The sequence below is a fragment of the Oncorhynchus mykiss genome, chromosome 5 (assembly GCF_013265735.2).
Source record: "Oncorhynchus mykiss isolate Arlee chromosome 5, USDA_OmykA_1.1, whole genome shotgun sequence".
Taxonomy (NCBI): domain Eukaryota; kingdom Metazoa; phylum Chordata; class Actinopteri; order Salmoniformes; family Salmonidae; genus Oncorhynchus; species Oncorhynchus mykiss.
In genome coordinates, this window is record NC_048569.1 from 64,819,025 (window position 1) to 64,844,619 (window position 25,595).

General features: G+C 45.9%; 1 protein-coding gene across 4 annotated transcripts in view; it reads left to right on the forward strand.

Annotated features, from left to right (window-relative positions):
- The window catches only part of LOC110524331 (guanine nucleotide-binding protein subunit alpha-11), a 31,615-nt gene extending 7,784 nt beyond the window's left edge, over positions 1-23,831 (forward strand). The window contains exons 2-9 of one of the 4 annotated variants that reach the window (XM_036978081.1): positions 3,459-3,561; positions 12,350-12,507; positions 14,280-14,464; positions 14,677-14,831; positions 15,904-16,032; positions 19,844-19,973; positions 20,454-20,610; positions 21,656-23,831. In XM_036978081.1, the coding sequence (XP_036833976.1) occupies positions 3,459-3,561; positions 12,350-12,507; positions 14,280-14,464; positions 14,677-14,831; positions 15,904-16,032; positions 19,844-19,973; positions 20,454-20,610; positions 21,656-21,861 (1,223 nt within the window). In that variant the 3' untranslated portion in view covers positions 21,862-23,831. Of the gene's footprint in view, positions 1-3,458; positions 3,562-11,414; positions 11,902-12,349; positions 12,508-14,279; positions 14,465-14,676; positions 14,832-15,903; positions 16,033-19,843; positions 19,974-20,453; positions 20,611-21,655 lie in introns of those variants that run through there. The other 3 variants (XM_036978082.1, XM_036978083.1, XM_036978084.1) reach the window with 3 other exon arrangements.
- Positions 23,832-25,595: the final 1,764 nt, after the last annotated feature.

Consider the following 25,595-nt stretch of genomic DNA (forward strand, 5'->3'; position numbering starts at 1 on the left):
AAGCTAGCCTTTGCTTTCCTAAATGCCTGTGGGCTATTTGATGCTAATTCAGTACGCCACAGGATTTTTTTATGCTGGTCAAGGGCAGTCAAGTCTGAAGTGAACCAAGGGCTATATCTGTTCTTAGTTCTACATTTTTTGAATGGGGTATGCATATTTAAGATGGTGAGGAAAGCACTTTTAAAGAATAACCAGACATCCTCTACAGACGGAATAAGGTTAATATCCTTCCAGGATACCCGGGCCAGGTCGATTAGAAAGGCCTGCTCTTAGAAGTGTTTTAAGGAGCATTTGACAGTGATGAGGGGTGGTCGTTTGACTAATAAAGCAAACTTAGGGAGGAGGCCACTGATGTTAACATGCATGAACCCAAGGCTTTTCCGGTTACAGAAGTCAACAAATGAGAGCGCCTGGGGACACACAGGGCCTGGGTTAACCTCTACATCACCAGAGGAACAGAGGAGGAGTAGGATAAGGGTATGGCTAAAGGCTAAAAGAACTGGTCGTCTAGTGCGTTCGGAACAGAGAGTAAAAGGAGCAGACTTCTGGGCATGGTAGGATAGATTCAGGGCATAATGCACAGACAAGGGCATGGTAGGGTGCGAGTACAGTGGAGGTAAACCTATGCATTGGGTGACGATAAGAGAGGCTGCATCTATGGAAGCGCCAGTTAAGCTAGGTGCGGTCTCCACATATGTGGGGGGTGGTGCGAGGGAGCTAACCGAGGCATGTAGAGCGGGACTAGGGGCTCCGCAGTAAAACAAAACAATGAGAGCTACCCTAAACAACAGTTTACAAGGCATATTAACATTAGAGGGAGGCCTAAAGCAATCACAGGTGTTGATTGGGAGGGCTAAGACAACAACGGGTAAACAGCTAAGATGACAACAACGGGTAAATGGCGATTAATGGGCAGTGTGTGTCAGTTAGCTACACACAGGGCCTGAGTTCGAGGCTTTTTGTTATTCCCTGCGTGGATTTATTTTGGCTGATTTATTTTTCAGAGTAAAGTACGTTGTTTTACTCAGTTCTGTGTCCTGCGCCTGACTCAGTTCTCACCTCTGCACAACTGACACTTGACAGCTGGGGCCGACAGATAACTAAATTAAGTACGTGTTAATGAACAGTCCAGTAGGCATCAGCTGTGTAGCCGAGTGATCATAGGGTCCAAAAAGCAGCAATGGACGAAACAGGGAGCAACTCGGCAGTCGTCGCTACGCTAGGCGAGTGTGAGACACGGCACTCAGAGAGCTAGCAGGCTGGGGCTAGTAGCTGCGTCCTCACCAACATCAACGACGCAGAGGCCGGTTGAGAGCACATCGGCCCGAAATACGTCAGCAGACCAGTCGTGATGGATCGATGGGGCTTTGTGTCAACAGAAGGTCCAGGACAATTGGCAAGAGAGGTGTTGTAGTTGGTGTACTTCGTTTTCTAGCTGGGGGAATGGGCCTATCTTGAGGCTAACTGGTGCTTGCTTCTGGACAAGGGCGACAGCCACTCGATAGCAGCTAGCTAGCTGCGATGATCCGGTGTAAAGGTCCAGAGCTTGCGGCAGGAATCCGGTGATGTAGTGGTGGAAAAAAGCAGTCCGATATACTCCGGTTGCAGGAATGTACAGTGGGGAGATCAAGTATTTGACACACTGCCGATTTTGCAAGTTTTCCTACTTACAAAGCATATAGAGGTCTGTAATTGTTATCATAGGTACACTTCAACTGTGAGCAACGGAATCTAAAAAAAAAATTTAAAAAAAATCCCTAAAATCACATTGTATGATTTTTAAGTAATTAATTTGTATTTTATTGCATGACATAAGTATTTGATACATCAGAAGAGCAGAACTTGATAGTTGGTACAGAAACCTTTGTTTGCAATTACAGAGATCATACGTTTCCTGTAGTTCTTGACCAGGTTTGCACACACTGCAGCATGGATTTTGGCCCACTCCTCCATACAGACCTTCTCCAGATCCTTTAGGTTTCGGGGCTGTCGCCTGGCAATACGGACTTTCAGCTCCCTCCAAAGATTTTATATTGGGTTCAGGTCTGGAGACTGGCTAGGCCACTCCAGGACCTTGAGATGCTTCTTAAGGAGCCCCTCCTTAGTTACCCTGGCTGCGTGTTTCAGGTCGTTGTCATGCTGGAAGACCCAGCCACGACCCATCTTCAATGGTCTTACTGAGGGAAGGAGGTTGTTGGCCAAGATCTCGCAATACATGGCCCCATCCATCCTCCCCTCAATACGGTGCAGTCGTCCTGTCCCCTTTGCAGAAAAGCATCCCCAAAGAATGATGTTTCCACCTCCATGCTTCACGGTTGGGATGGTGTTCTTGGGGTTGTACTCATCCTTCTTCTTCCTCCAAACACGGCGAGTGGAGTTTAGACCAAAAAGCTATATTTTTGTCTCATCAGACCACATGACCTTCTCCCATTCCTCCTCTGGATCATCCAGATGGTCATTGGCAAACTTCAGATGGACCTGGACATGCGCTGGCTTGAGCAGGGGGACCTTGCGTGCGCTGCAGGATTTTAATCCATGACGGTGTAGTGTGTTACTCATGGTTTTATTTGAGACTGTGGTCCCAGCTCTCTTCAGGTCATTGACCAGGTCCTGCCGTGTAGTTCTGGGCTGATCCCTCACCTTCCTCATGATCATTGATGCCCCACGAGGTGAGATCTTGCATGGAGCCCAGACCGAGGGTAATTTACCGTCATCTTGAACTTCTTCCATTTTCTAATAATTGCGCCAACAGTTGTTGCCTTCTCACCAAGCTGCTTACCTATTGTCCTGTAGCCCATCCCAGCCTTGTGCAGGTCTACAATTTTATCCCTGATGTCCTTACACAGCTCTCTGCTCTTGGCCATTGTGGAGAGGTGGGAGTCTGCTTGATTGAGTGTGTGGACAGGTGTCTTTTATACAGGTAACGAGTTCAAACAGGTGCAGTTAATACAGGTAATGAGTGGAGAACAGGAGGGCTTCTTAAAGAAAAACTGTGAGAGTCGGAATTCTTACTGGTTGGTAGGTGATCAAATACTTATTGCATGCAATAAAATGCAAATTAATTACTTAAAAATCATACAATGTGATTTTCTGGATTTTTGTTTTAGATTCCGTCTCTCACGGTTGAAGTGTACCTATGATAAAAAATTACAGACCTCTACATGCTTTGTAAGTAGGAAAACCTGCAAAATCGGCAGTGTATCAAATACCTGTTCTCCTCACTGTATATTTAATTTGAAAATGGAAAAAGAGATTGAAATGTATACAGAAAAAAAGGGAAAAAGCTGAATATTTACACTGGACAATAACGGGACAAAAACAAACACGTCCAACTGCTACGCCATCTTGGAATAATACTTGATGTAGCAATGTGCATGAATGATTGATTGATTTCAGCGTGTGTCACACACACATGTCCATTATCTTTATTTGACAACAATCCTCTTACTTTTATACAGTGTCAAATTTACCCACTGAGCTGAATGGTGAAATGGAGCAATGCAGTTGCCACTGCTTTAGGCCAATAAAGTTGAGCCAGGTGACACCATGTGGACAATTAAGGTAGGTGCACATTTTTGGGCTCGACTTAATAGAAGCATCCTTCTATTCTAACCTACAGAGAGCGGCCTTTATTTAACTGATAGTGTCAGTTCACTGATAACCTTAAAGAGACAATCTGCATTTGCTACATCCATTTTGGGACTTTGAAATTAATTATATGTACCAATTGATTCTAGAAGAATATAACAGTATGAGCTTAGTTCATTTGTCGTAGTCCACCAGAAACCAAAATATAAGCTTGTTTTATCCCAATGTTTGTAAGCAAACAGAATGTAAACAAACACTGTATAGCCTCAAAACAAGGTTAAAACTATAATTTTGATATCATGGATGGTCAGTCCCATAGCTCTGCCTATTAATTTTAAGTTGCTAAATCCCTATCCCTTGGCTTTTTTTACTGAAACAGGGGCAGGGAGGACTCTTTATTATTGTTTTGACTGCTGATTGCCGTTTTAAAGGCCCAGTGCAATCAAAAACATGATTTGCCTATGTTTTGTATATATTTCCACACTATGTGGTTGGAATAATACTGTGAAATAGTGAAAATGGCCTCCCGGGTGGCGCAGTGGTTAAGGGCGCTGTACTGCAGCGCCATCAGAGTCCCTGGGTTCGCGCCCAGGCTCTGTCGTAACCAGCCGCGACCGGGAGGTCCGTGGGGCGACGCACAATTGGCCTAGCGTCGTCCGGGTTAGGGAGGGCTTGGTCGGTAGGGATGTCCTTGTCTCATCGCGCACCAGCGACTCCTGTGGCGGGCCGGGCGCAGTTCGCGCTAACCAAGGTTGCCAGGTGCACGGTGTAGCCTTCGACACATTGGTGCGGCTGGCTTCCGGGTTGGATGCGCGCTGTGTTAAGAAGCAGTACGGCTGGCTGGGTTGTGTATCGGAGGACGCATGACTTTCAACCTTCGTCTCTCCCGAGCCCGTACGGGAGTTGTAGCGATGAGACAAGACAACAATTGGATACCACGAAATTGGGGAGAAAAGGGGGTAAAATAAATAAATAAAAAGAAATACTGAAAATGATGATAATGCCATTTTAGTGTAAAAGCAGTTTGAAAAGGCCGCCAAAATTTCAGCCTGTTTTTGTGGGATGGAGTTTTGGCCTGCCTGAAATTAGTTAATAGACCAATAACAAAAGAGTTTCAAACCTTGCTGCCAATAACGGCTCGTTTTCAATTTCCCCTTCCCCACTAAGACCACTCCCAGACAGTCTTAGCAAAAGTCTTGCTTGAGAAATGTTTGTTTTCAATTAAAATGGTCAAAAGGAAACAATCACCGTAAGGTACTTAATTGTTACCCAAAATTGATTTGATATTGGAGATACAAAATGGCCGTATTGGACTTTTAAAGAAGTAGCCTTGCTTCTTCCTACTGCAGGGGATCCATCAATGTCCAGGGGAGGCGGAGGGGTGTCGTGGGGGACGACATCAGCAAGGGGACCGGGAACCACCGGCCTGAGGAGGGAAACTTGAAAAGAGGGTGAGATCTGGTAGATGGTGGGTAAGTTACCTCATTAACCCTCCAGAGGAGGGTTACGGCAGGGAAGCTTACCCCAGGGCAGACAGAGTGGGAGGTTCCTGGTGGAGAGCCAGACGCGATCACCAGGGTGGGACACGGGGGCCTCACTGCGATGGCGGTCTACTTTATCCTTCTGATGACAAACAGCACGCTGGAGCCTAACGTGTTCCACACCTCAAACGCACGTCGGAACCACTCGTCCACTGCAGGGGCTTCAGTCTGGCTTGGAGTCCACGGAGCCAGGACCGGGGTATTCCGCCAGGGAAAGACCTGGGCCCACTCCCCTTGCCGGTTCTTAGGAGCCTCGCCACCTCCTGGTTGGTCCTCCCCACCTGCCCATTGAACTGAGGCCGGTACTTGGATGTGATGCTGACCATGGCCCCCAGCTTCTCCATAAAGGCTGTCCAGACACGCAACGTGAAGTGGGTACCATGGTCAGAAACAATGTCCTTCAGAAGACCTGCTGGAATAGTACCTCAGCAACCTGGAGAGCGGTAGGTAGACCAGAGAGAGGGATAAAACGGCAGGATTTAGAGAATCTGTCAACAACGACCATAATAGTGGTAAAACAATCAGAAAGGGGGAGATCATTAACAAAGTCTATGGACAGATGTGATCCGTTGTAACGGTTTTCTTTATGAGAAGGAGAGTCGGACCAAAATGCGGCGTGTAGATTACGATCCATGTTTATTGTGACTATAGCAACACGAATCTAAATACAAACACTATCAAAACAATAAACTTAATGAAAACCGAAACAGCCTATACTTGTGTAACCTAACACAGAACAAGGACACTAAGGACAGGAACAATCACCCACAAACACACAGTGAACCCCAGGCTACCTAAATATGGTTCCCAATCAGAGACAATGACGAACACCTGCCTCTGACTGAGAACCATATCAGGCTGAACATAGAAATAGACAAACAAGACATGAAACATAGAATGCCCACTCAGATCACACCCTGACCAATCAAAACATAGAAAATACAAAGTAAACTATGGTCAGGGCGTGACAGTACCCCCCCCCCAAGGTGCGGACTCCGGCCGCAAAACCTGAACCTATAGGGGAGGGTCTGGGTGGGCATCTGTCCGCGGTGGCGGCTCTGGCGCTGGACGTGGACCCCACTCCATGACAGTTTTAATCCCCCTCCTAAACGTCCCTAAATAGGTTACCCACCACAATGATAACATGGGACAGAGGGACAGCTCGGGACAGAGGTAACTCGGGACAGATGGGTAGCTCAGCCCTGAGAGGAAGCTCAGCACTGAGAAGAAGCTCAGCACTGAGAAGAAGCTCAGGCAGGTGGTTAGATCCGGCAGATCCTGGCTGGCTGGCGGTTCTGGAAGATCCTGGCTGACTGGCGGATCCGGAAGATCCTGGCTGACTGGCGGATCCGGGAGAATCTGGACGACTGGCAGATCTGGGAGAATCTGGACAACTGGCAGATCTGGGAGAATCTGGCCGACTGGCAGATCTGGGAGAATCTGGCCGACTGGCAGATCTGGAAGAGTCTGGTCGACTGGCAGATCTGGAAGAGTCTGGTCGACTGGCAGATCTGGAAGAGTCTGGACGACTGGCAGATCTGGAAGAGTCTGGACGACTGGCAGATCTGGAAGAGTCTGGACGACTGGCAGATCTGGAAGAGTCTGGACGACTGGCAGATCTGGAAGAGTCTGGTCGACTGGCAGATCTGGAAGAGTCTGGACGACTGGCAGATCTGGAAGAGTCTGGACGACTGGCAGATCTGGAAGAGACTGGTCGACACAGACTGGCTGCTCTGGCTGCTCCATGCTGACTGACAGCTCTGGCTGCTCCATGCTGGCAGACTGCTCTGGCTGCTCCATGATGACTGGTAGCTCTGGCTGCTCCATGCTGACTGGCTGCTCCATGCTGACTGGCAGCTCTGGCTGCTCCATGCTGACTGGCTGCTCCATGCTGACTGGCTGCTCCATGATGACTGGCAGCTCTGGCTGCTCCATGCTGACTGGCTGCTCCATGCTGACTGGCAGCTCTGGCTGCTCCATGCTGACTGGCTGCTCTGGCTGCTCCATGCTGACTGGCTGCTCCATGCTGACTGGCTGCTCCATGCTGACTGGCGGCCCTGGCTGCTCCATGCTGACTGGCGGCCCTGGCTGCTCCATGCTGACTGGCGGCCCTGGCTGCTCCATGCTGACTGGCGGCCCTGGCTGCTCCTTGCAGACTGGCAGCTCTGGCGGCTCCTTGCAGACTGGCAGCTCTGGCGGCTCCTTGCAGACTGGCAGCTTTGGCGGCATCCTGCAGACAGGCAGCTCTGGCCGCTCCTTGCAGACTGGCAGCTCCTTGCAGACTGGCAGCTCCTTGCAGACTGGCAGCTCTATGCAGACTGGCAGCTCTATGCTAACTGGCAGCTCTATGCTAACTGGCAGCTCTATGCTAACTGGCAGCTCTATGCTAACTGGCAGCTCTATGCTAACTGACAGCTCTATGCTAACTGGCAGTTCTGAACAGGCGGGAGACTCCGGCAGCGCTGTAGAGAAGGAAGGCTCTAACAGCGCTAAACAGGCGGGAGACTCCGACAGCGCTGGAGAGGAGGAGGGCTCCGACAGCGCTGGACAGGCGAGGCGCACTGTAGGCCTGATGCGTGGCGCTGGCACTGGTGGTACTGGGCCGAGGACACGCACAGGAAGCCTGGTGCGGGGAGCTGCTACCGGAGGGCTGGGGTGTGGAGGTGGTACTGGAAAAACCGGACCGTGCAGGCGCACTGGAGCTCTTGAGCACCGAGCCTGCCCAACCTTACCTGGTTGAATGCTCACGGTCGCCCTGCCAGTGCGGCGAGGTGGAATAGCCCGCACTGGGCTATGCAGGCGAACCGGAGACACCGAGCGCAAGGCTGGTGCCATGTAAGCCGGCCCAAGGAGACGCACTGGGGACCAGCTGCGTAGAGCCGGCTTCATGGCATTAGGCTCGACGCTCAATCTAGCCCGGCCGACACGCGGAGCTGGAATATACCGCACCGGGCTATGCACCCGCACTGGAGACACCGTGCGCACCACTGCATAACACGGTGCCTGTCCGGTCTCTCTAGCCCCCCGGTAAGCACAGGGAGTCTGCCCAGGTCTCCTACCTGGCGTAGCCATACTCCCTGTTAGCCCCCCCCCAAGAAATTTTTGGGGCTGCCTCTCAGGCTTCCATCCGCTACGTCGAGCTGCCTCCTCATATCTGCGCCTCTCAGCTTTCGCAGCCTCCAGTTCTTCCTTGGGGCGGCGATATTCTCCAGGCTGAGCCCAGGGTCCTTTACCGTCCAGTTCTTCCTCCCATGTCCATTTCTCCAGGTGGTGCAGCCTCTCCCACTGCAGCTGCTCCTGCTGCTGCTGCCTATGTTCCTTCTCCTGCTGCACCTTGGTGCGGCTACACTCCCCTGATTTAGCCCAGGGTCCTCTCCCGTCGAGGATTTCCTCCCATGTCCAGAAATCCTTATTGCGCATCTCCTCGCGCTGCTCCTGCCTGTTGACACGCTGCTTGGTCCGTTGGTGGTGGGTGATTCTGTAACGGTTTTCTTTATGAGAAGGAGAGTCGGACCAAAATGCGGCGTGTAGATTACGATCCATGTTTATTGTGACTATAGCAACACGAATCTAAATACAAACACTATCAAAACAATAAACTTAATGAAAACCGAAACAGCCTATACTTGTGTAACCTAACACAGAACAAGGACACTAAGGACAGGAACAATCACCCACAAACACACAGTGAACCCCAGGCTACCTAAATATGGTTCCCAATCAGAGACAATGACGAACACCTGCCTCTGACTGAGAACCATATCAGGCTGAACATAGAAATAGACAAACAAGACATGAAACATAGAATGCCCACTCAGATCACACCCTGACCAATCAAAACATAGAAAATACAAAGTAAACTATGGTCAGGGCGTGACATCCGTAATGTCCGGGGTGTAGTGGAGGAAGGAGTCAGACGCAGGAGACAGAGAGTTCAGAGTAGGCACGTCTTTAATACACCGACCAGGTGAAAAAGCAGACGCCACTCAACACAAATACCCCAAACCACAGGGGAACTAAACCGTATCCAAAAACAGCTCACGTACACAAAACAGCCGTGGCACACGTGTGCACAACAAGTACACATAGAACAATCCCGCACACCCAGCAGGCGGGCCGGCTGGCTAATAAAGCCCAACTAATAACCTAATTAACAACAGGTGTAACCAATAAACAGACAAGGAGGGGGAGGAAAAAATCAGTGACTGCTAGTAGGCCGGTGACGACGACCGCCGAGCGCCACCCGAACGGGAAGGGGAGCCACCTTCAGTAGGAGTCATGACAGATCAAGGCCTCTGAGGCACGGGAAGGGGAAATAGTTTCCCTGCTGGAGCGTGCCGGGGAGATTTGGATTGGATACATACGGTGCATGAGTTGACAGTGGGCCACCAGTATTTATTGGAGAGGGATGATGGTAAGGATGATACCTGGGTGTCCAGCGGCGAGGGAAGTGTGTGCCCACATCTACATCCCAACACACGGGGCCAACGATTCGGGAGGACAGATTGATAGGCTGGAGGGCACTCACAGAACTTTCCACCAATGTGGAACCAAAGTGTGCGGGAAAGCAAGTTCTCCGGCATCCTTGTCCCCAGGTGGTGATTCTCATCCTCAACCAGGATATGATGGGGTTATGAAGTGGGACGGGAGGCCGAGCATGACTTTGTGTACAGGTGTGGTGGTGATAAGGAAGGGAAGGCTTTCCTGGTACATGGGTCCCACGGTGAGGGTGAGTGGTGCTGTGATGTGCGTAATTGTGCCGGATCCTAATGGTCATATGTCCAGAGCCTGGACAGGAAAAGGAGAGGAGAGCTGGTATGAAGTTATGTTCAGGTAGGAGGCGGGCCTGGTCGATGAAGTTCCCAGCAGCACCGGAATCCACTAGAGCTGTAGAGACAACACTTGAAGGACAGCCAGTCAGTGAAATGGGAACCAGCAAGGGTTTGATGGACAACGATGGTAATGGAATACTCATGCCTACCCTGGGAGACGGAAGGTGTGCATAATGTGGGTTGCCAGGACCGTCAACGTCGAGCGCCGGAGAGAGGGAACGGGAGTAGGCGTGACACACACACAATATACATTTTATTAGGTACACCCATCTAGTACCGGGTTGGACCAATCTTTGCTTCCAGAACAGCGTGCTCTATTAGGTTGAGGTCTGGGGACTGTGCAGGCCACTTAAGTAAACTGAACTCATGTTCCAGGTGATGTTTTTCCAATCTTCAGTTGTCCAGTGTTGGTGATCGCATGCCCACTGGAGCCGCTTCTTCTTGTTTTTAGCTGATAGGAGTGGAACCCGGTGTGATCATCTGCTGCAATAGCCCATCCGTGACAAGGATTGACGAGTTGTGCATTCTAGATGCCGTTCTGCACACCACTGTTGTATGCGCCATTACTTGCCTGTTTGAGGCCCGCCTGTTAGCTTGCACAATTCTTGCCATTCTCCTTTGACCTCTCTCATCAACTAGCTGTATTTGCCCAAAGGAATTTTGCCTATTCGAACGTTCAATCGAACAGTAACTGAATGCCTCAATACCTGTCTGCCTGCTTTGTATAGCAAGCCACGGCCACGTGGCTCACTGTCTGTAGTAGAGATCCATTTTCATGAATGGGGTGATGTACCCAATAACCTGTCCGGTGAGTGTATGTTCAAACAGTATTACATTTGAAATAAAAATGCTAATATCGGTTTAAAATCCATGAATGCATGGATATACAATAGCAACATAGATTGCAGATAGAGGCAGGTGCAAAATCCATGAAATTGCAATAACAGATTACAATTGTTCTGTGATGAATCCTTTATAATGCCTTGTTTTATGAGAAATATTGGCTACCTCATTCCATTTTCCACAGATAGGGAGGATAGGTTGGGTAGCTCCCCTGGGCCGTGGCTCATACTGCCTGAACCCTCTTGAGTTGCTTCTTCCGTGCACTCTTCCCTGCCTTTTGTGTTATCACAATTGGCACCTCATTTCTTGTATTTGGCAGAAAGAAGGGGACTTTCCTGTTACCGTCAGTCCCCACCCCCTCACCATATCTCTCTTACTCCCCCTCCCTTTCTCAGCAGTGGCTCACCTCACCTTGTTCCCATGGCAATGTGGCGCTCAGGCAATCCTAATATCTGAGACCTAGTGAAGAGTGCATGAAATCCCTGTGTAAAACCGGTTCTGCCTGCTGAGACAAAAGATTGACATACAGAATGCTGGCGGGAGAGGAGTGACAAATAACCTACCTGTTATGCCATTCATCTCACACCAAAAACACTTTTAGAATGATTCATCTATGTCTATTGACACTTGTGAGTTATGAAATATTCGTTTGGTATAGCAAAAATATGAGTAACTTACTCCACAAGTCTGAAAGGATGTTTATACATCCCTGACAGATGAGGAAGGGACTTTTTCCATTCACTTCATACATTTAACATTCTCATGGGACTGTGGCAGACTGAGTGAGGGATGAACCTCAGTCGAAACTTTATCTGCAGTGAGGTAGTCCATGTCACTCAAGGCGCATTCCATTGACTGAGAGGTGTTTTCACCAAGCTACATACCCTGCATATTCTACCGAACACGTACTGTAGTAGACTTAAACAAGGATCTGCTTATGTTTGAGACAAACTGTTATTGAAACTGGGAAATACTCTGCTGTGCTTCAACGAAACTTTCATACAGTTAAACAAAATATTATAGGAACACGGGGAGAATGGATCACGCGCAACGAAAGTCTGATGAATTTGCTTTACAAGAGGTGTGACACATTGAAGGTAAATCTTTTTGATAAAACTATATACTACCTATTTGTTTTTAATAACTTCTTTGTTTGTTCGTGACCGGAATTTTCATGGTTTTCTGGCAGAAAAGTCCCCTAATTATGATTTAATTACCATTCATAAAAAAAAAGGCTATCAAAAAGTCGAGTAAAATGATTATGTCAGCCATTTGTGTTTTTGACACTAATTTGTCTTTCAATGATATAAATAACCAGTAAAATGTGTCGGTGCAATTATTGGACATTATGCAATGATCCCGTTTTTGATTCTGAAAAAAAAATACACACTGCTCGGGAAATGTATTTAGTGCTTTGTCTGACAACATCAAAATACCTACTTTTAAAACATAGGCTAATTCTAAAAAACACTTTCTGAGAATTACAGTATTGCTAAGCATGAGATGTATATTATACTAATTTATAAACAATTCTACCTATTTGAGTGAGTTCGACATGGCATGCTGGAAATGGTGCCGTCGGACCTGGGTTTGTTGCCTGGACGATGAAGAGAGGAGGAGCATTGCTATTGACAAGGAGATTCAGAAGATTCTCCGACAGCAGAAGAACAGAGAACGCAAAGAAATCAAAGTTCTTTTACTCGGTCAGTAGCTCCATCTTCTGTCTCCCGACTTTAAATGCACTAGGCTATGTTTATTATAGCCTACACACATTTAGTTTTTTCTTCCTTCACTCTTGGGTTTATTAACTTATTTTTATTGAATAGCAACAGACCTAAATCCATATGGAATATAAGCCAGCTGAAAGTGTCCAGAATGGGCAATGACTGACTTTTCACCCATTTTAAACCAACAAGATGATGCATTCAACAACAAAAAAAACTAAATCTTTGAGAAAGATGCAAAGCCAAAAACGAACATTCATATTTTTAGAAAGATGCAATGACATTTATTATTTCAGGACACCTGGACTGGGAGTGTAAAATAAATGTAGCAGGTGAGGAATGCAGGAGGTATACACCTCTCTAAGTCTAGGGCCTATTTTCTGCCATTACTAAGGAAAGACAAATATGTTAAGCATGTGTTGACATGTGAAGAATGAGATAGATGGGGTACAAAATAGCCTACTCTGTCAAATAAAAACTCAATAATTTGACGAAAGGGAAATAAAAGGGGGTATGAGGCACAATAAGAGGCACTCTGGTCTAAAAAAAGATCTGAATGCGCCAGGGCAGTGATTGGGGGCATTGCACTATGTAGGGTGCCATCTTTCGAATGGGACATTAAACGGGTGACCTGATGCTCTGTGGTCCCATGGCACTTATCGTAAAAGTAGGGGTGTTTACCCCGGTGTCCTGGCTAAATTCCCAGTCTGGACCTCACAAGCGGGGAGCCCAGCCAACAGCGAGTTGCAGTAGTCCAGACAGGAGATGACAAGAGCCTGCATTAGGACCTGCACTGCTTCCTGTGTGAGGGAGGGTCATACCTTACGGATGTTGTAGAGCATGGACCTGCAGGAGCGAGTCACTGCTTTGATGTTTGCAGAGTATAACAGGGTGTTGTCAAGGGTCACGCCGAGGTTCTTTGCACTCTGGGAGGGCGACACTGTGGAGTTGCCAACCGTGATGGAGAGGTCTTTGAGCAGGCATGCCTTCCCGTGGGAGGAGGGCAGCTCTGAGGTTGAGCTTGAGGTGAATGAGTGATTGTATTTATTTGACAGTTTGTAAAATCCAAACATAAGGGCGCTCCAGCAGGTGACACCTCCACATACAATTTAAGAAAATCATCAAGGATAACACAATAAAGATGAACAGATTATTTCCATTGTGGTGGTGGGCTGACATCCAAGCTGAGATATCTGCCAGACACGCAGAGATGTGTGTCACCACCTGGGTGTCAGAAGGGGGAAGCAGAAAAATAGTTGAGTGTCATCTGCATAGCAATGATAGGAGAGACCATGTGAAGATATGATAGAGCCGAGTGACTTGTTGTATAGAGAGAAGAGGAGAGGGCCTAGAACCGAGCCCTAGATGCAGGACAGGACAAGTCAAATGTGTGTAATAACTGTGTCATAACCAATTAATTACAGTAAACTATCATCCTGACATGATGGTGGCCTACATCTGTCAAACCTGTCAACTTCCTGAAAGTTTTACTTTAAGGTTAACTATGCATTCCTCTGAGGTTTTTACCTGAGGACTGTATCCTCTCATAGTAGGTTTGTCACTAGGCAGATGGCTGGTAACACTTGAAAGCATGTGTGAGGTTTGGATGAGTTGCCGAATGCTCATTGTGTAATGATGTCTCTGACTCTTCAGGCGGATCAACACGTATTGTAACATTGCATTGTTTAATAAAAAATGTAAAACATCCTTAGAGAAGTGTTCTGACTCTCCGCTGGGCTATGTGTCCTCAGGCACAGGGGAGAGTGGGAAAACCACCTTCATCCGACAGATGAGGATCATCCATGGAAGAGGCTTCTCTGAGGAGGAAAGACAGGACTTTGCCAAGCTCATCTACCAGAACATCTTCACGGCTGTGAAAGCTATGACCCGGGCCATGATCACCCTCAGACTGCCCTATGCCTACCCAGAGAATGAGGTTAGGGTCTGGTGGCATACCATACATACTGTTCAATCAAACTGACCTTTAACCATTAGTGAAAGGCAACCTCTGTAGCATCTATTTACCAAAACAAAACACATTATACACATGTGGTTTCTGTGTTTTTGATTGGAGGCTTTCACAGATTTTTCTTTGACGCCTGTGGATCAGACATTAGAACCAATTAAAGCCCCTCCTTCTGCCTTCAGATGTATGCCAGGTGGGTGCAGGATGTGGACACAGTGCAGGTCATCCAGCTGGACCGTGGCTTTGTGGACGCTATCCGCCATCTATGGGCCGACCCAGGCCTCCGGGTCTGCTACAGCCGCCGCAGCGAGTATCAGTTGCTGGACTCCACAGAGTAGTGAGTACCACCAGTCTCTCTCTCTCTATCACTCTCTGTCTTTATCTCTATCTCTCTCGCTCTCTGTCTCTCTGTCTCTCTCCATCTCTGTCTCCATGGAACATATTCACTAAGCATTTGCCCCAAGTAAAATATTTGCAAAGTTTTTTCAGTAGATGTTCAGTAGATGTTTTTTGCTTCCTTGGTAAAATGTAAGTATGTAAATATAAAATGTTATACTTGAATAATCAAAAACAATGAAATATAAATGTTGTTTCATTCACAACACTTTGTCCCCATTGTACAGCACTGTACATTGTACACTGTCCTTATCAACTGCAAAATCCATGATGTCCATTGGAGGGGGCTAGTTCACAAATAAATACACATCAAGATCTCAGCCATGTTGAAGCCACAAAACCACCATCTTATCAGGCACCATTCATTTGATTTCATGTTATAAAATACACAGCCACAATGAGGATCGTTTCCCACTTTCCACCCATTCTTGAAAGCTATCCGATAGTAAAGTTTAGTTTCCTTTTAGAATGAATTTACTAATAAAGTTCAAATGTAATACATTTCTACAAAGTCAACAAGTTGACATCAGAGTAGCTAATGCGTCACATTACAGAAAATGAATGGAAACGACTCATCTCAATCACTGCAACACTGTTGGACTGCTATGTGTTCCTCCCGTATCTGTCCATACCTGTCTCGCCCGTGTGTCCTCTCTCTCCTTCTCTCTGCTCTCTCAGTATTTACTCAGCTAGCTCTGCGTCAGTATAATAAGAAACATGCACATAGTCAGTCAACATCCAATTAATGACAAGGTGTATCAACAAAAGCCTTGAAAACAATAATCCCAACACAGTGGTAAAGACTCATTTTCCCTTTGTCTAATTTCCCAGCTCAATTCATTCTGCAAAACTACATTTGTGTTGATTGTTGTTGCATACCGTTCATATTACATGTATCATGTAAAGAACATGATAGATAGAATTAACTTGCTACTGCCATTACCACGGGCAATTTAATTATTTCACATTTTTAACATGCTCTCTCTTTCTTTCTGTTTTTCTGTCCTTTTCAGTTACATGACCAATCTGGACCGCATATCTGCCCCAGACTACATCCCCACTGCTCAGGACGTGCTGCGGGTACGATTCCCCACCACTGGCATCCATGACTACTCCTTCACCGTAAAGACCATCACACTCAGGTGGCCACACTCTCACTCATATCACTCACCCAGGACTCATAATCTCAAGGGAACTAATAGAACAGCATTGCTGCTGATGAAATTCTGGACTACATAGAGTTGGGAAATTTAGACAAAAAGTCATATCACTATATATTGACCCATTTTGCTTAATAATGACAAATCCACAATATTTACAGTGCATTTGGAAGGTATTCAGACCCTTTGACTTTGTCCACGTTTTGTTACTGTAACGGTTGTCTGTGGTGGAAGAAGGTGAGGACCAATGCGCAGCTTGTTAAGTCTTCATATTCTATAATAGAACTCAGAACACTAAAATACAAAACCAACGAAATGAAACAGTTCTGTCTGGTACAGATACGAAACAGAAAATAGAACATAGACTGCCCAACCAACTCACGCCCTGACCATACTAAAACAAAGACATCAAAGGAACTAAGGTCAGAACGTGACAGTTACGTTAGCCTTTTTCTAAAAATGGATTCAATCGTTTTTTTCCCTCATCAAGCTACACAAAATACGACAAAGACAAAGCAAAACCAGGTTTTTAGAAATGTTTGCAAATGTATTAAAAATACACATTTTAAATTTCACACTTACATAAGTATTCAGACCCTTTACTCAGTACTTTGTTGAAGCACCTTTGTCAGCGATTACATCCTCAAGTCTTCTTGGGTATGATGCTACAAGCTTGCCACACCTATATTTGGGGAGTTCTTCTCTGCAGATCCTCTCAAGCTTTGACAGGTTGGGTGGGGAGTGTCGCTGCACAGCTATTTTCAGGTCTCTCCAGTGATGTTCAATCGGGTTTAAGTCCGGGCTCTGGCTGGGCCACTCAAAGACATTCAGAGACTTGTCCCGAAGCCCCTCCTGCGTTGTCTTGGCTGTGTGCTTAGGGTCGTTGTTGTATTGGAGGGTGAACCTTCACCCAGTCTGAGCTCCTGAGCCCTCTGGTGCAGGTTTTCATCAAGGATCTCTCTGCACTTTGCTGCGCTCATCTTTCCCTCGACACTGACTAGTCTCCCTGCCACTGAAAAACATCCTCACAGCATGATGCTGCCACCACCATGCTTCACCGTAGGGTTGGTGCCAGGTTTCCTCCAGACGTGACGCTTGGCATTCAGGTCAAATAGTTCACTTCTGGTTTCATCAGACCAGATAATCAGCCTAGCTGGCTGTCATGTGCCTTTTACTGAGGAGTGGCTTCCGTCTGGCCACTCTACCATAAAGGCCTGATTGGTGGAGTGCTGCAGAGATGGTTGTCCTTCTGGAAGGTTCCCCCATCTCCACAGAGAAACTCTGGAGCACTGTCAGAGTGACCATCGGGTTCTTTGTCACCTCCCTGACCAAGGCCTTTCCCCCCCCAATTGCTCAGTTTGGCCGGGCGGCCAGCTCTGGAAGAGTCTTGGTGGCTCCAAACTTCTTCCATTTAAGAAAGAGGGAGGCCACTGTGTTCTTGGGGATCTTCAATGCTGGAAACATTTTTTGGTACCGTTCCCCAGATCTGTTCCTTGACACAATCGTGTCTCGGAGCTCTACGGACAATACCTTCGACCTCATGGCTTGGTTTTTGCTCTGACATGCACTGTCAACTGTGGGACCTTATGTAGACAGGTTTGTGCCTTTCCAAATCATGTCCAATCAATTTAATTTACCACAGCTGGACTCCAATCAACTTGTAGAAACATCTCAAGGATGATCAATGGAAACAGGTTGCACCTGAGCTCAATTTCGAGTCTCAGAGCAAAGGGTCTGAATTCAAATGCACTGTATATATATATATTTTTTTTTCATGCACAGTTACTTTCCATTAGTGGCAGGGCTCTAGACTTACTTCTTCCAGTGCCATTAAGAAGTAAGAAAATAAAGAAGTTTGATATTTTATCTAACATGTTAAGGGAATTCATGGTTGATATTCTGTGCAACATGTCAAAATAGCATCCAGAATGATGCATTTCTGTGCATATTGGCCTTTAGCCTATAGCCTATTCTACATAAATAACCTGAGGAAGTGGAAACTCAAACACCTTAGCTAAATAACTAAATCTGAATATGATATTTTTATTAGATAGTCATGTAATTGATTAAGCTTTTATAGGCTACTTGATCTATTCAATACCGCAAATGCAACATAATCCGTTTGTAAAGTGCTATAATTTCCTCAATATTGAGTGTTGAGAAATAATTGTTATACTCACAGAAAGCGGTGTTTCCCCTCTATTCAACTACATTTACTGTAGTTGTTTTAAAAACGTTTGTTTTCCCCCGCAACTACATTGAAATGTTGCTCAACAGTCGTGTATCCATGTGCTTGTCAGAATGCATCTCTCTCTTCACTCTATGAGCAAAGGTGGGAGTAGAGCTGAGAGCCAGCATCGGCAGATAGGAATAGGGCAGATACTGTCATTGCAGAAAGCAGATTCATGGACATTACTGTTGACCAAATAATGGTTTTGAGAACCCAAAAATCTGCAGGAACATTGTATAGCCTCATCACAAAAATGACCACATTAGCAAAATTGCTTCAGTAAGAGGAGTGTCAGTGTCGGTGACGGTCATTTTTCAGTTTATCGTCCCAACTCTAGGAGTAGACTATAGGCTTTCTTTCAGTTTATCGTCCCAACTCTAGGAGTAGACTATAGGCTTTCTTTCAGTTTATCGTCCCAACTCTAGGAGTAGACTATAGGCTTTCTTTCAGTTTATCGTCCCAACTCTAGGAGTAGACTATAGGCTTTCTTTCAGTTTATCGTCCCAACTCTAGGAGTAGACGATAGGCTTTCTTTCAGTTTATCGTCCCAACTCTAGGAGTAGACTATAGGCTTTCTTTCAGTTTATCGTCCCAACTCTAGGAGTAGACTATAGGCTTTCTTTCAGTTTATCGTCCCAACTCTAGGAGTAGACTATAGGCTTTCTTTCAGTTTATCGTCCCAACTCTAGGAGTAGACTATAGGCTTTCTTTCAGTTTATCGTCCCAACTCTAGGAGTAGACGATAGGCTTTCTTTCAGTTTATCGTCCCAACTCTAGGAGTAGACTATAGGCTTTCTTTCAGTTTATCGTCCCAACTCTAGGAGTAGACTATAGGCTTTCTTTCAGTTTATCGTCCCAACTCTAGGAGTAGACTATAAGCTTTCTTTCAGAGATATTGTCTGACTCGACCCTTGGCTGCTTTGGACACGGTGTAATTACAATCACATACAATCACAATTGGCATTATACAGAAACGTCCTGAGAACTCACTCATTTCTTTTTGTGCTTTTGAACATGTCCATGCAATTGTTTCTTAAGAGACCTTTGTATTATTAACATGAAAGTTCCAGCTATGTTCAGGTGTGGCGTTTTTCTCCTCCTCTGTTGTGAAAGGTTGGACTGTAATTTGTCTCTGTAATCAGGCAGGCAGGATACAGTGGGATAGAAATGGTGAGGTATCAATTCCGGCCTTTTTTAGAGCTCATTTGCATGGGGACTTGGAAACTGAACCAGGTTTGATGTGTGACAGCAGGAGAGAGAAGAGAGGAGTCTGTGTATACACTGGAGGATATGACAGCCTCTCTCACAGTGTTAGCTACACCTCCATAGAGTACAGACACTCCTGCAGCAACGGTCCCTGGTCCGGAGCCTGCAGCTCATTAACAACTCTGACCAGCTGCCTCACCAAGACAAGGCCCCTGCCATGCGTGGCATCACAAACACCTTATTGATTAAAGGGCAAAACAGTGTGTGTGTGTGTGTGTGTGTGTGTGTGTGTGTGCGTGCGTACGTGTTAAAAGATGCTCTAACGTGTTTTATCATTTTCTCTCTCTCTCCGGGTAGGATTGTGGATGTGGGTGGACAGAAGTCAGAGAGGAGAAAGTGGATCCATTGTTTTCAGGATGTGACGTCCCTCATTTTCCTGGCTTCCCTCAGCGAGTACGACCAGGTCCTGGAGGAGAGAGAGACTGATGTGAGCGTCTGTCTATCTGTCGGGCTGGCTGGCTTGTGTGTCTGGTTGTCTGGCTGGCTGGCTTGTCTGTCTGGCCTGTCTGTCTTACTTGTCTGTCTTTCTGTCTGTCTGTCTTTCAGTCAGTCAAGTCAGTCAAACAGTCAGTCAGTCTATCTGTTTGTCCTCTGTGTCGTCCTTGGCCTTCAATGTAAGTCAAGATTCTCTCCAGAGTTTTTTTCTGGCCATTGCCAACAGGTCTTACTGTTGCCTATCAAAACCTGCTGCCTTACCGCAATCTCTTCAACCCTCCCTCTTGACCAAGGCTCACTAAGCCGCTTATCTTTCCTGGACACTTTTTAGTCTCCCTCTGAATTCATTAACCTCCATTGTGACCCTGTCCCCATCTCTCCCTTTTCTCCCCTCTCCTCTCACCCTTCACTCCCTCTCCCCATTCTCTCCCCCTCTCCCTCCCCTCTCCCCCTCATCCCCACTCCCCCCCAGCAGAAGCGTATGGATGAGAGCTTGGCTTTGTTCTACACCACCATCCACTCCCCCTGGTTCCTCAACACCTCCATCATCCTCTTTCTCAACAAGACAGATATCCTGGCTGACAAGATCCAGGCATCCGACCTGCAGAAGTACTTCCCAGGGTTCACAGGTAGCTCTACACACACACACACACACACACACACACACACACACACACACACACACACACACACACACACACACACACACACACTCTCTCTCACACATACACACTCACAAACAATCTCGCTCACATCACATCACACACTCACAAACACTCTCTCTCACACACACACACACACACACTCTTACAAACACACTCTCTCTCACACACACACACACACACACATCCCATCACATTAAGCTGGTAGATAATAGGCCGTGTGATGATGGATGTAAACCTATCGAGCCACATCCTTTGGTGTTTCATTTTTCTTTCTCAAACCATTAGAGATGTAGCTAACTGTTGCTTCTGGTTGGAATAACAAAGACCTCATTTTAGAAAGTAATTTCAAACCTAATGAGGTTTCCATTTCTTAAGGTGAGTTCTCACATGAATACATAACCATGCTGGCTATAGCAAAACCATAATGTTTTTTGAGTACCATTTATTCTTGTTTCAGCAAATGTTGAATGTGTGATTCATTTCATGTTACTTCCAGGTGTATGGCGTGGGTACATGGTTTACTAACAATGTGCCTTCACTGATGTGGAAGGAAGGTAGCAGAGCCTCTCTAGAGCTTCCCCACCTACCTACACATCAGCTCCGCGCACCCTGTCTCCCCCAGCCTGTTGCTCATGGCAACCATAAATACCCTGCTCTTTGCATCACTAAGCTATCACTCCAGGCATCTGTGGTGGGGGGTTGGGGAGACATTGTTCTTTCCTTAATAAAGTCTGAAATTATTAGTATAGATTCATTCATATTGGCCGTTAGATATACAGTTGCCATTTAAACGTTTTGCTAAATGGTAACATTGTGTGATGGCTGCAATACTACATGAAAATCATTCAATATGTTTTGCTTGTAATTTTTGTTTCTAATGGCCTCCCATTTTTCTCTACCATATTCTCATGTCTCCTGACCTCTTCTCTCCCTTCTCTCACTCTCCTCCTTTGCTGTGGTTGTCTCCATCTCTTTCCTGTCCCTTGTCCTCCTCACCCCACACATGAAGGAAAGCGACGTGACGCTCAGGATGCTATGAAGTACATCCAGAAGATGTATGAGCAGCAGGCTCACAGCCGGGACAAGAAGGAAGATAGCAAGACGCTGTACCCCCACTTCACCTGCGCCACCGACACCAACAACATCCGCAAAGTGTTCAGTGACGTCAAGGACACGGTGCTCCTCAAGTCTCTCATGGAGTTTGGGGTGATCTGAGGGCCTGGGGACCCACCTACCTATGGGGCCACACTCAACCAACAACCACTCAGGGCAGAAGAGGCTCTCCCTCAGTCCCTCCCTTGCTCAGTTTTCTCCTCTCTCAATCTCAGCTCCAATGGGGATGCTCTCGGGCCAAACCTTCTTATTGCAGGAAGGAATCTCTACCTGGAGAGCAGAACAGAATGGAGGGACTCCTATGACTCCTGTATCACTAACCTGTTTTACACACACATACACACACACACACACACACACTCTGGTTGTCATTTTATAATGTTGTGTGTAAGGGCGTGGAGATGTAGTGGCTCTACTAGTGGTTGAAACTGGACTAGAGATGTCATGAAGTGCTGTGTCTCCATTATGTGAGTGATGACTTTAGCTGGTGGAGATGAGAACTCTATATCCCTACCACAACCCTGTTGATAGAAAATGCCTCTAGAGATCACTACAAAAGATTCAACTCTATCTGTGTGTTGAATTAACACTACTGTACACATGCGTTGTAGCCATTACATAACCAGTTCACACCTATGAGAAGTAGCCACCAATGAAGGCTTGTGTCACATTTTGTGTTTGGTTGGTCTTTTAATTGGTTTGCTTGGTTGACACCTGTATATGTTGTCGCTGGGTCTCAGGTGTGAGATGTGAGATGTGATGCAGGCGAGAAATGTGGGATTTGAGGCGTTTACTACAGCTGTGATCGATAAGGTGTCAGAAATCACTTGATGTCATAACGGGTTCCCCTGATACAGTGTGTTATGGAATGCAATGCTGTTTGGTTTTTGGTGGATACTTTTGTTTAGTCTCTTCCCCTAATGTGCCTGCCTTACGACCAGTCACTCACTAACTCACCTGCTATACATTGAGTTCATATGGGAACAACAACGCCGGTGAATGTATACATTAACCAACAAATGAGAGTGCTTAAGAGCAGCAGCCAAGTACAGGGTTATTACTAGCTGGCAGGCATGCTGATGCTAAAGCTGAAATGTAATAAAATATCTCATTAAATTCCTAGGACCCTGTTAGGACTGCTATTAGGTGGCTCAGAGAGGCCAGTTAAGAGGAACGCCTGGCATCGCGGGTGGTTCAAGTCTTGCCACTGTCTGATAGCTCTAAAAATCAACATGCAGTTCTGATGTGAATGGTTGTAGGCTTTAGGCTACGGTAGGGCTTTGATTTGAGCAGTGGAGTTTTTTGTGCTTCGCTGCAGAGTGGCATGAAAGGTTACACAGCAAACAAGGATTTAATCATTGTGTCAAGACTATAAACAACAACTCATTATTCATAGTTGGCTTGCCCTTTTACTCTGGTCCCCTATCAATATTTATGTTCAGTCAATATTTAGTTTAGCAGGCTCAGGCTGTGCTCAACTTGTTTCATGTTCAGTAGCATTTTATATTAGATTCTATATTGGTGTAATTTAAGCGATATGGCCTCTATAAATATGAGTGAGTGGAGCAGGATGGAGTCTGTCAGATAATACAGGCGATAATATTTTTGACCTGTGTGCGTCACTAAAGCAGAGGATGAGTGTGTCAGTGGAAAAGGACTTCAAAGACAGATTAAAACCTCTTCCATTAAATTGAAGTCAGTAATAACAAATTGCAGGCATAGATCATACAATATGCATCGAATTTATTCAGGTTTGAGAAGATTGCTTTGCTGCAGTGTGAAGAATGCGTTGTTGTTTTTTACTCAAAAACATTTTTGGTAAAGGACTTGGGTCTGAATGTGCATCTAAATGTATAGCTATATTTCCTTGTAGAACTGAACATAGGCTCTGATGAATTATTAATTGTATTCAGCTTATTGTTATATTAGACCACCTCATTAACAGCTAGTGTGACAGGTGATGCACTGTATATATTACAGACTAACAACTCTTATTTGGTGCAAATATTTTGTATAGATTTGGGAAGAAATTGGGGAAATATTTTCTAATTAAAGTTGTGTTTTGAAAAAGATTCTGTTTATGTTGTGTGTTTATGTTTTTTTTCAGGCTATGGTACTTATTGGAAATATACACTTGTGTAAACATGTGTAGCGCTGCATAGCTTGTCTTGTTGATATACTCTAGCTTCCTGTCTCTCAGCACTCCAAGGAAGAGTGGCTTAGCTTGCCTTGTTTGACTGCTGTTTTCATCCTGTGTTCTTCAAATAGTCATATAGGATCTTTAACCTGCTGCTTATCATTTCAATAAACCCCTGTGTGTGCTTAAAGAGAACCAGAGAACCTGTAAAAACAGGAGTGTGGGTCAACAAACAGACAGTTGACTTTGGCAAAAGAACTCAGGACCTCAGCCATGAAAGCCAGCTTGTCTGTTAGCAGATTTCATGAAGGAGGAAATTAGCACCTGTTTTTATATATTTTACGGCACACACTGATTGTTGACTTCTTCATACCGTAACCGTATCTTATGTTCTTCAATGTCCCATTGTTATTATCTGCTTCTCTCGATGGTTGCTTACGTACTGCAATAGTGCAAGTCTGCCACCAAAACAAAAACTCACCACGGGTGGAAAATCTTATGACTACTTATGTAACGCGTATCAGAGTTCTGATTTGTTATTGTAACACCACTATACAATGTCACAACAATACCATGGTAAATAAGGCCGGGACAAAGATACAGTTTCTATGTACACGCAATAATGTATCACTATATACATACAGTGTACTCGGGAATTATTCAGGCCCCTTGACCTTTTCCAAAATTTGCTACGTTACGGCCTTATTCTAAAACGTATCAAATAAACAATGTCTCTCATCAAGCTACACAAAGTACCCCATAATGACAAAGTGAAAACAAGTTTTTAGAAATGTTTGCAAAAAATAAATACAAAAATAATATAATAATACCTTATTTCCGTAAGTATTCAGACCCTTTGCTCTGGGACTCGAAATTGAGCTCAGATGCATCCTGTTTCCATTGATGATCCTTGAGATGTTTCTACAACTTGATTGGAGTCCACCTGGGGTAAATTCAATTAATTAGACATGATTTGGAAAGGCACAAACCCATCTTATAAGGTCCCATAGTTGACCGTGCATGTCAGAGCAAAAACAAAGCCATGAGGTCGAAGGAATTGTCCGTAGAGATCCGAGATAGGATTGTGTTGAGGCACAGATCTGGGGAAGGGTACCACAACATTTCTGCAGCATTGAAGGTCCTCAAGAACACAGTGGCCACAGAAGTTTGGAACCACCAAGACCCTTCTTACAGCTGGCCGCCCAGCCAAACTGAGCAATCTGGAGTAGGGCCTTAGTCAGGGAGGTGACCAAGAACGCAATGGTCACTGACTGAGCTCCAGAGTTCCTCTGTGGAGATAGGAGAACCTTTCAAAAGGACAACCATCTCTGCAGCACTCCACCAATCAGACCTTTATGGTGGCCAGACGGAAGCCACTCCTCAGTAAAAGGCACATGACAGCCAGCTTGGAGTTTACCAAAAGGCACCTAAAGACTCTCAGACAATGAGAAACAAGATTCTCTGGTATGATGAAAGCCTGAATGCCAAGCGTCACATCTGGAGGAAACCTGGCACCATCCCTACGGTAAAGCATGGTGGTGGCAGCATCATGCTGTGGGGATGTTTTTCAGCGGCAGGGAGACTAGTCAGGGTCGAGGGAAAGATGAACGGAGTAAAGTACAGAGAGATCCTTGATGAAAACCTGCTCCAGAGGGCTTAGGACCTAGGAATGGGGTGAAGGTTCACCCTCCAACACAAC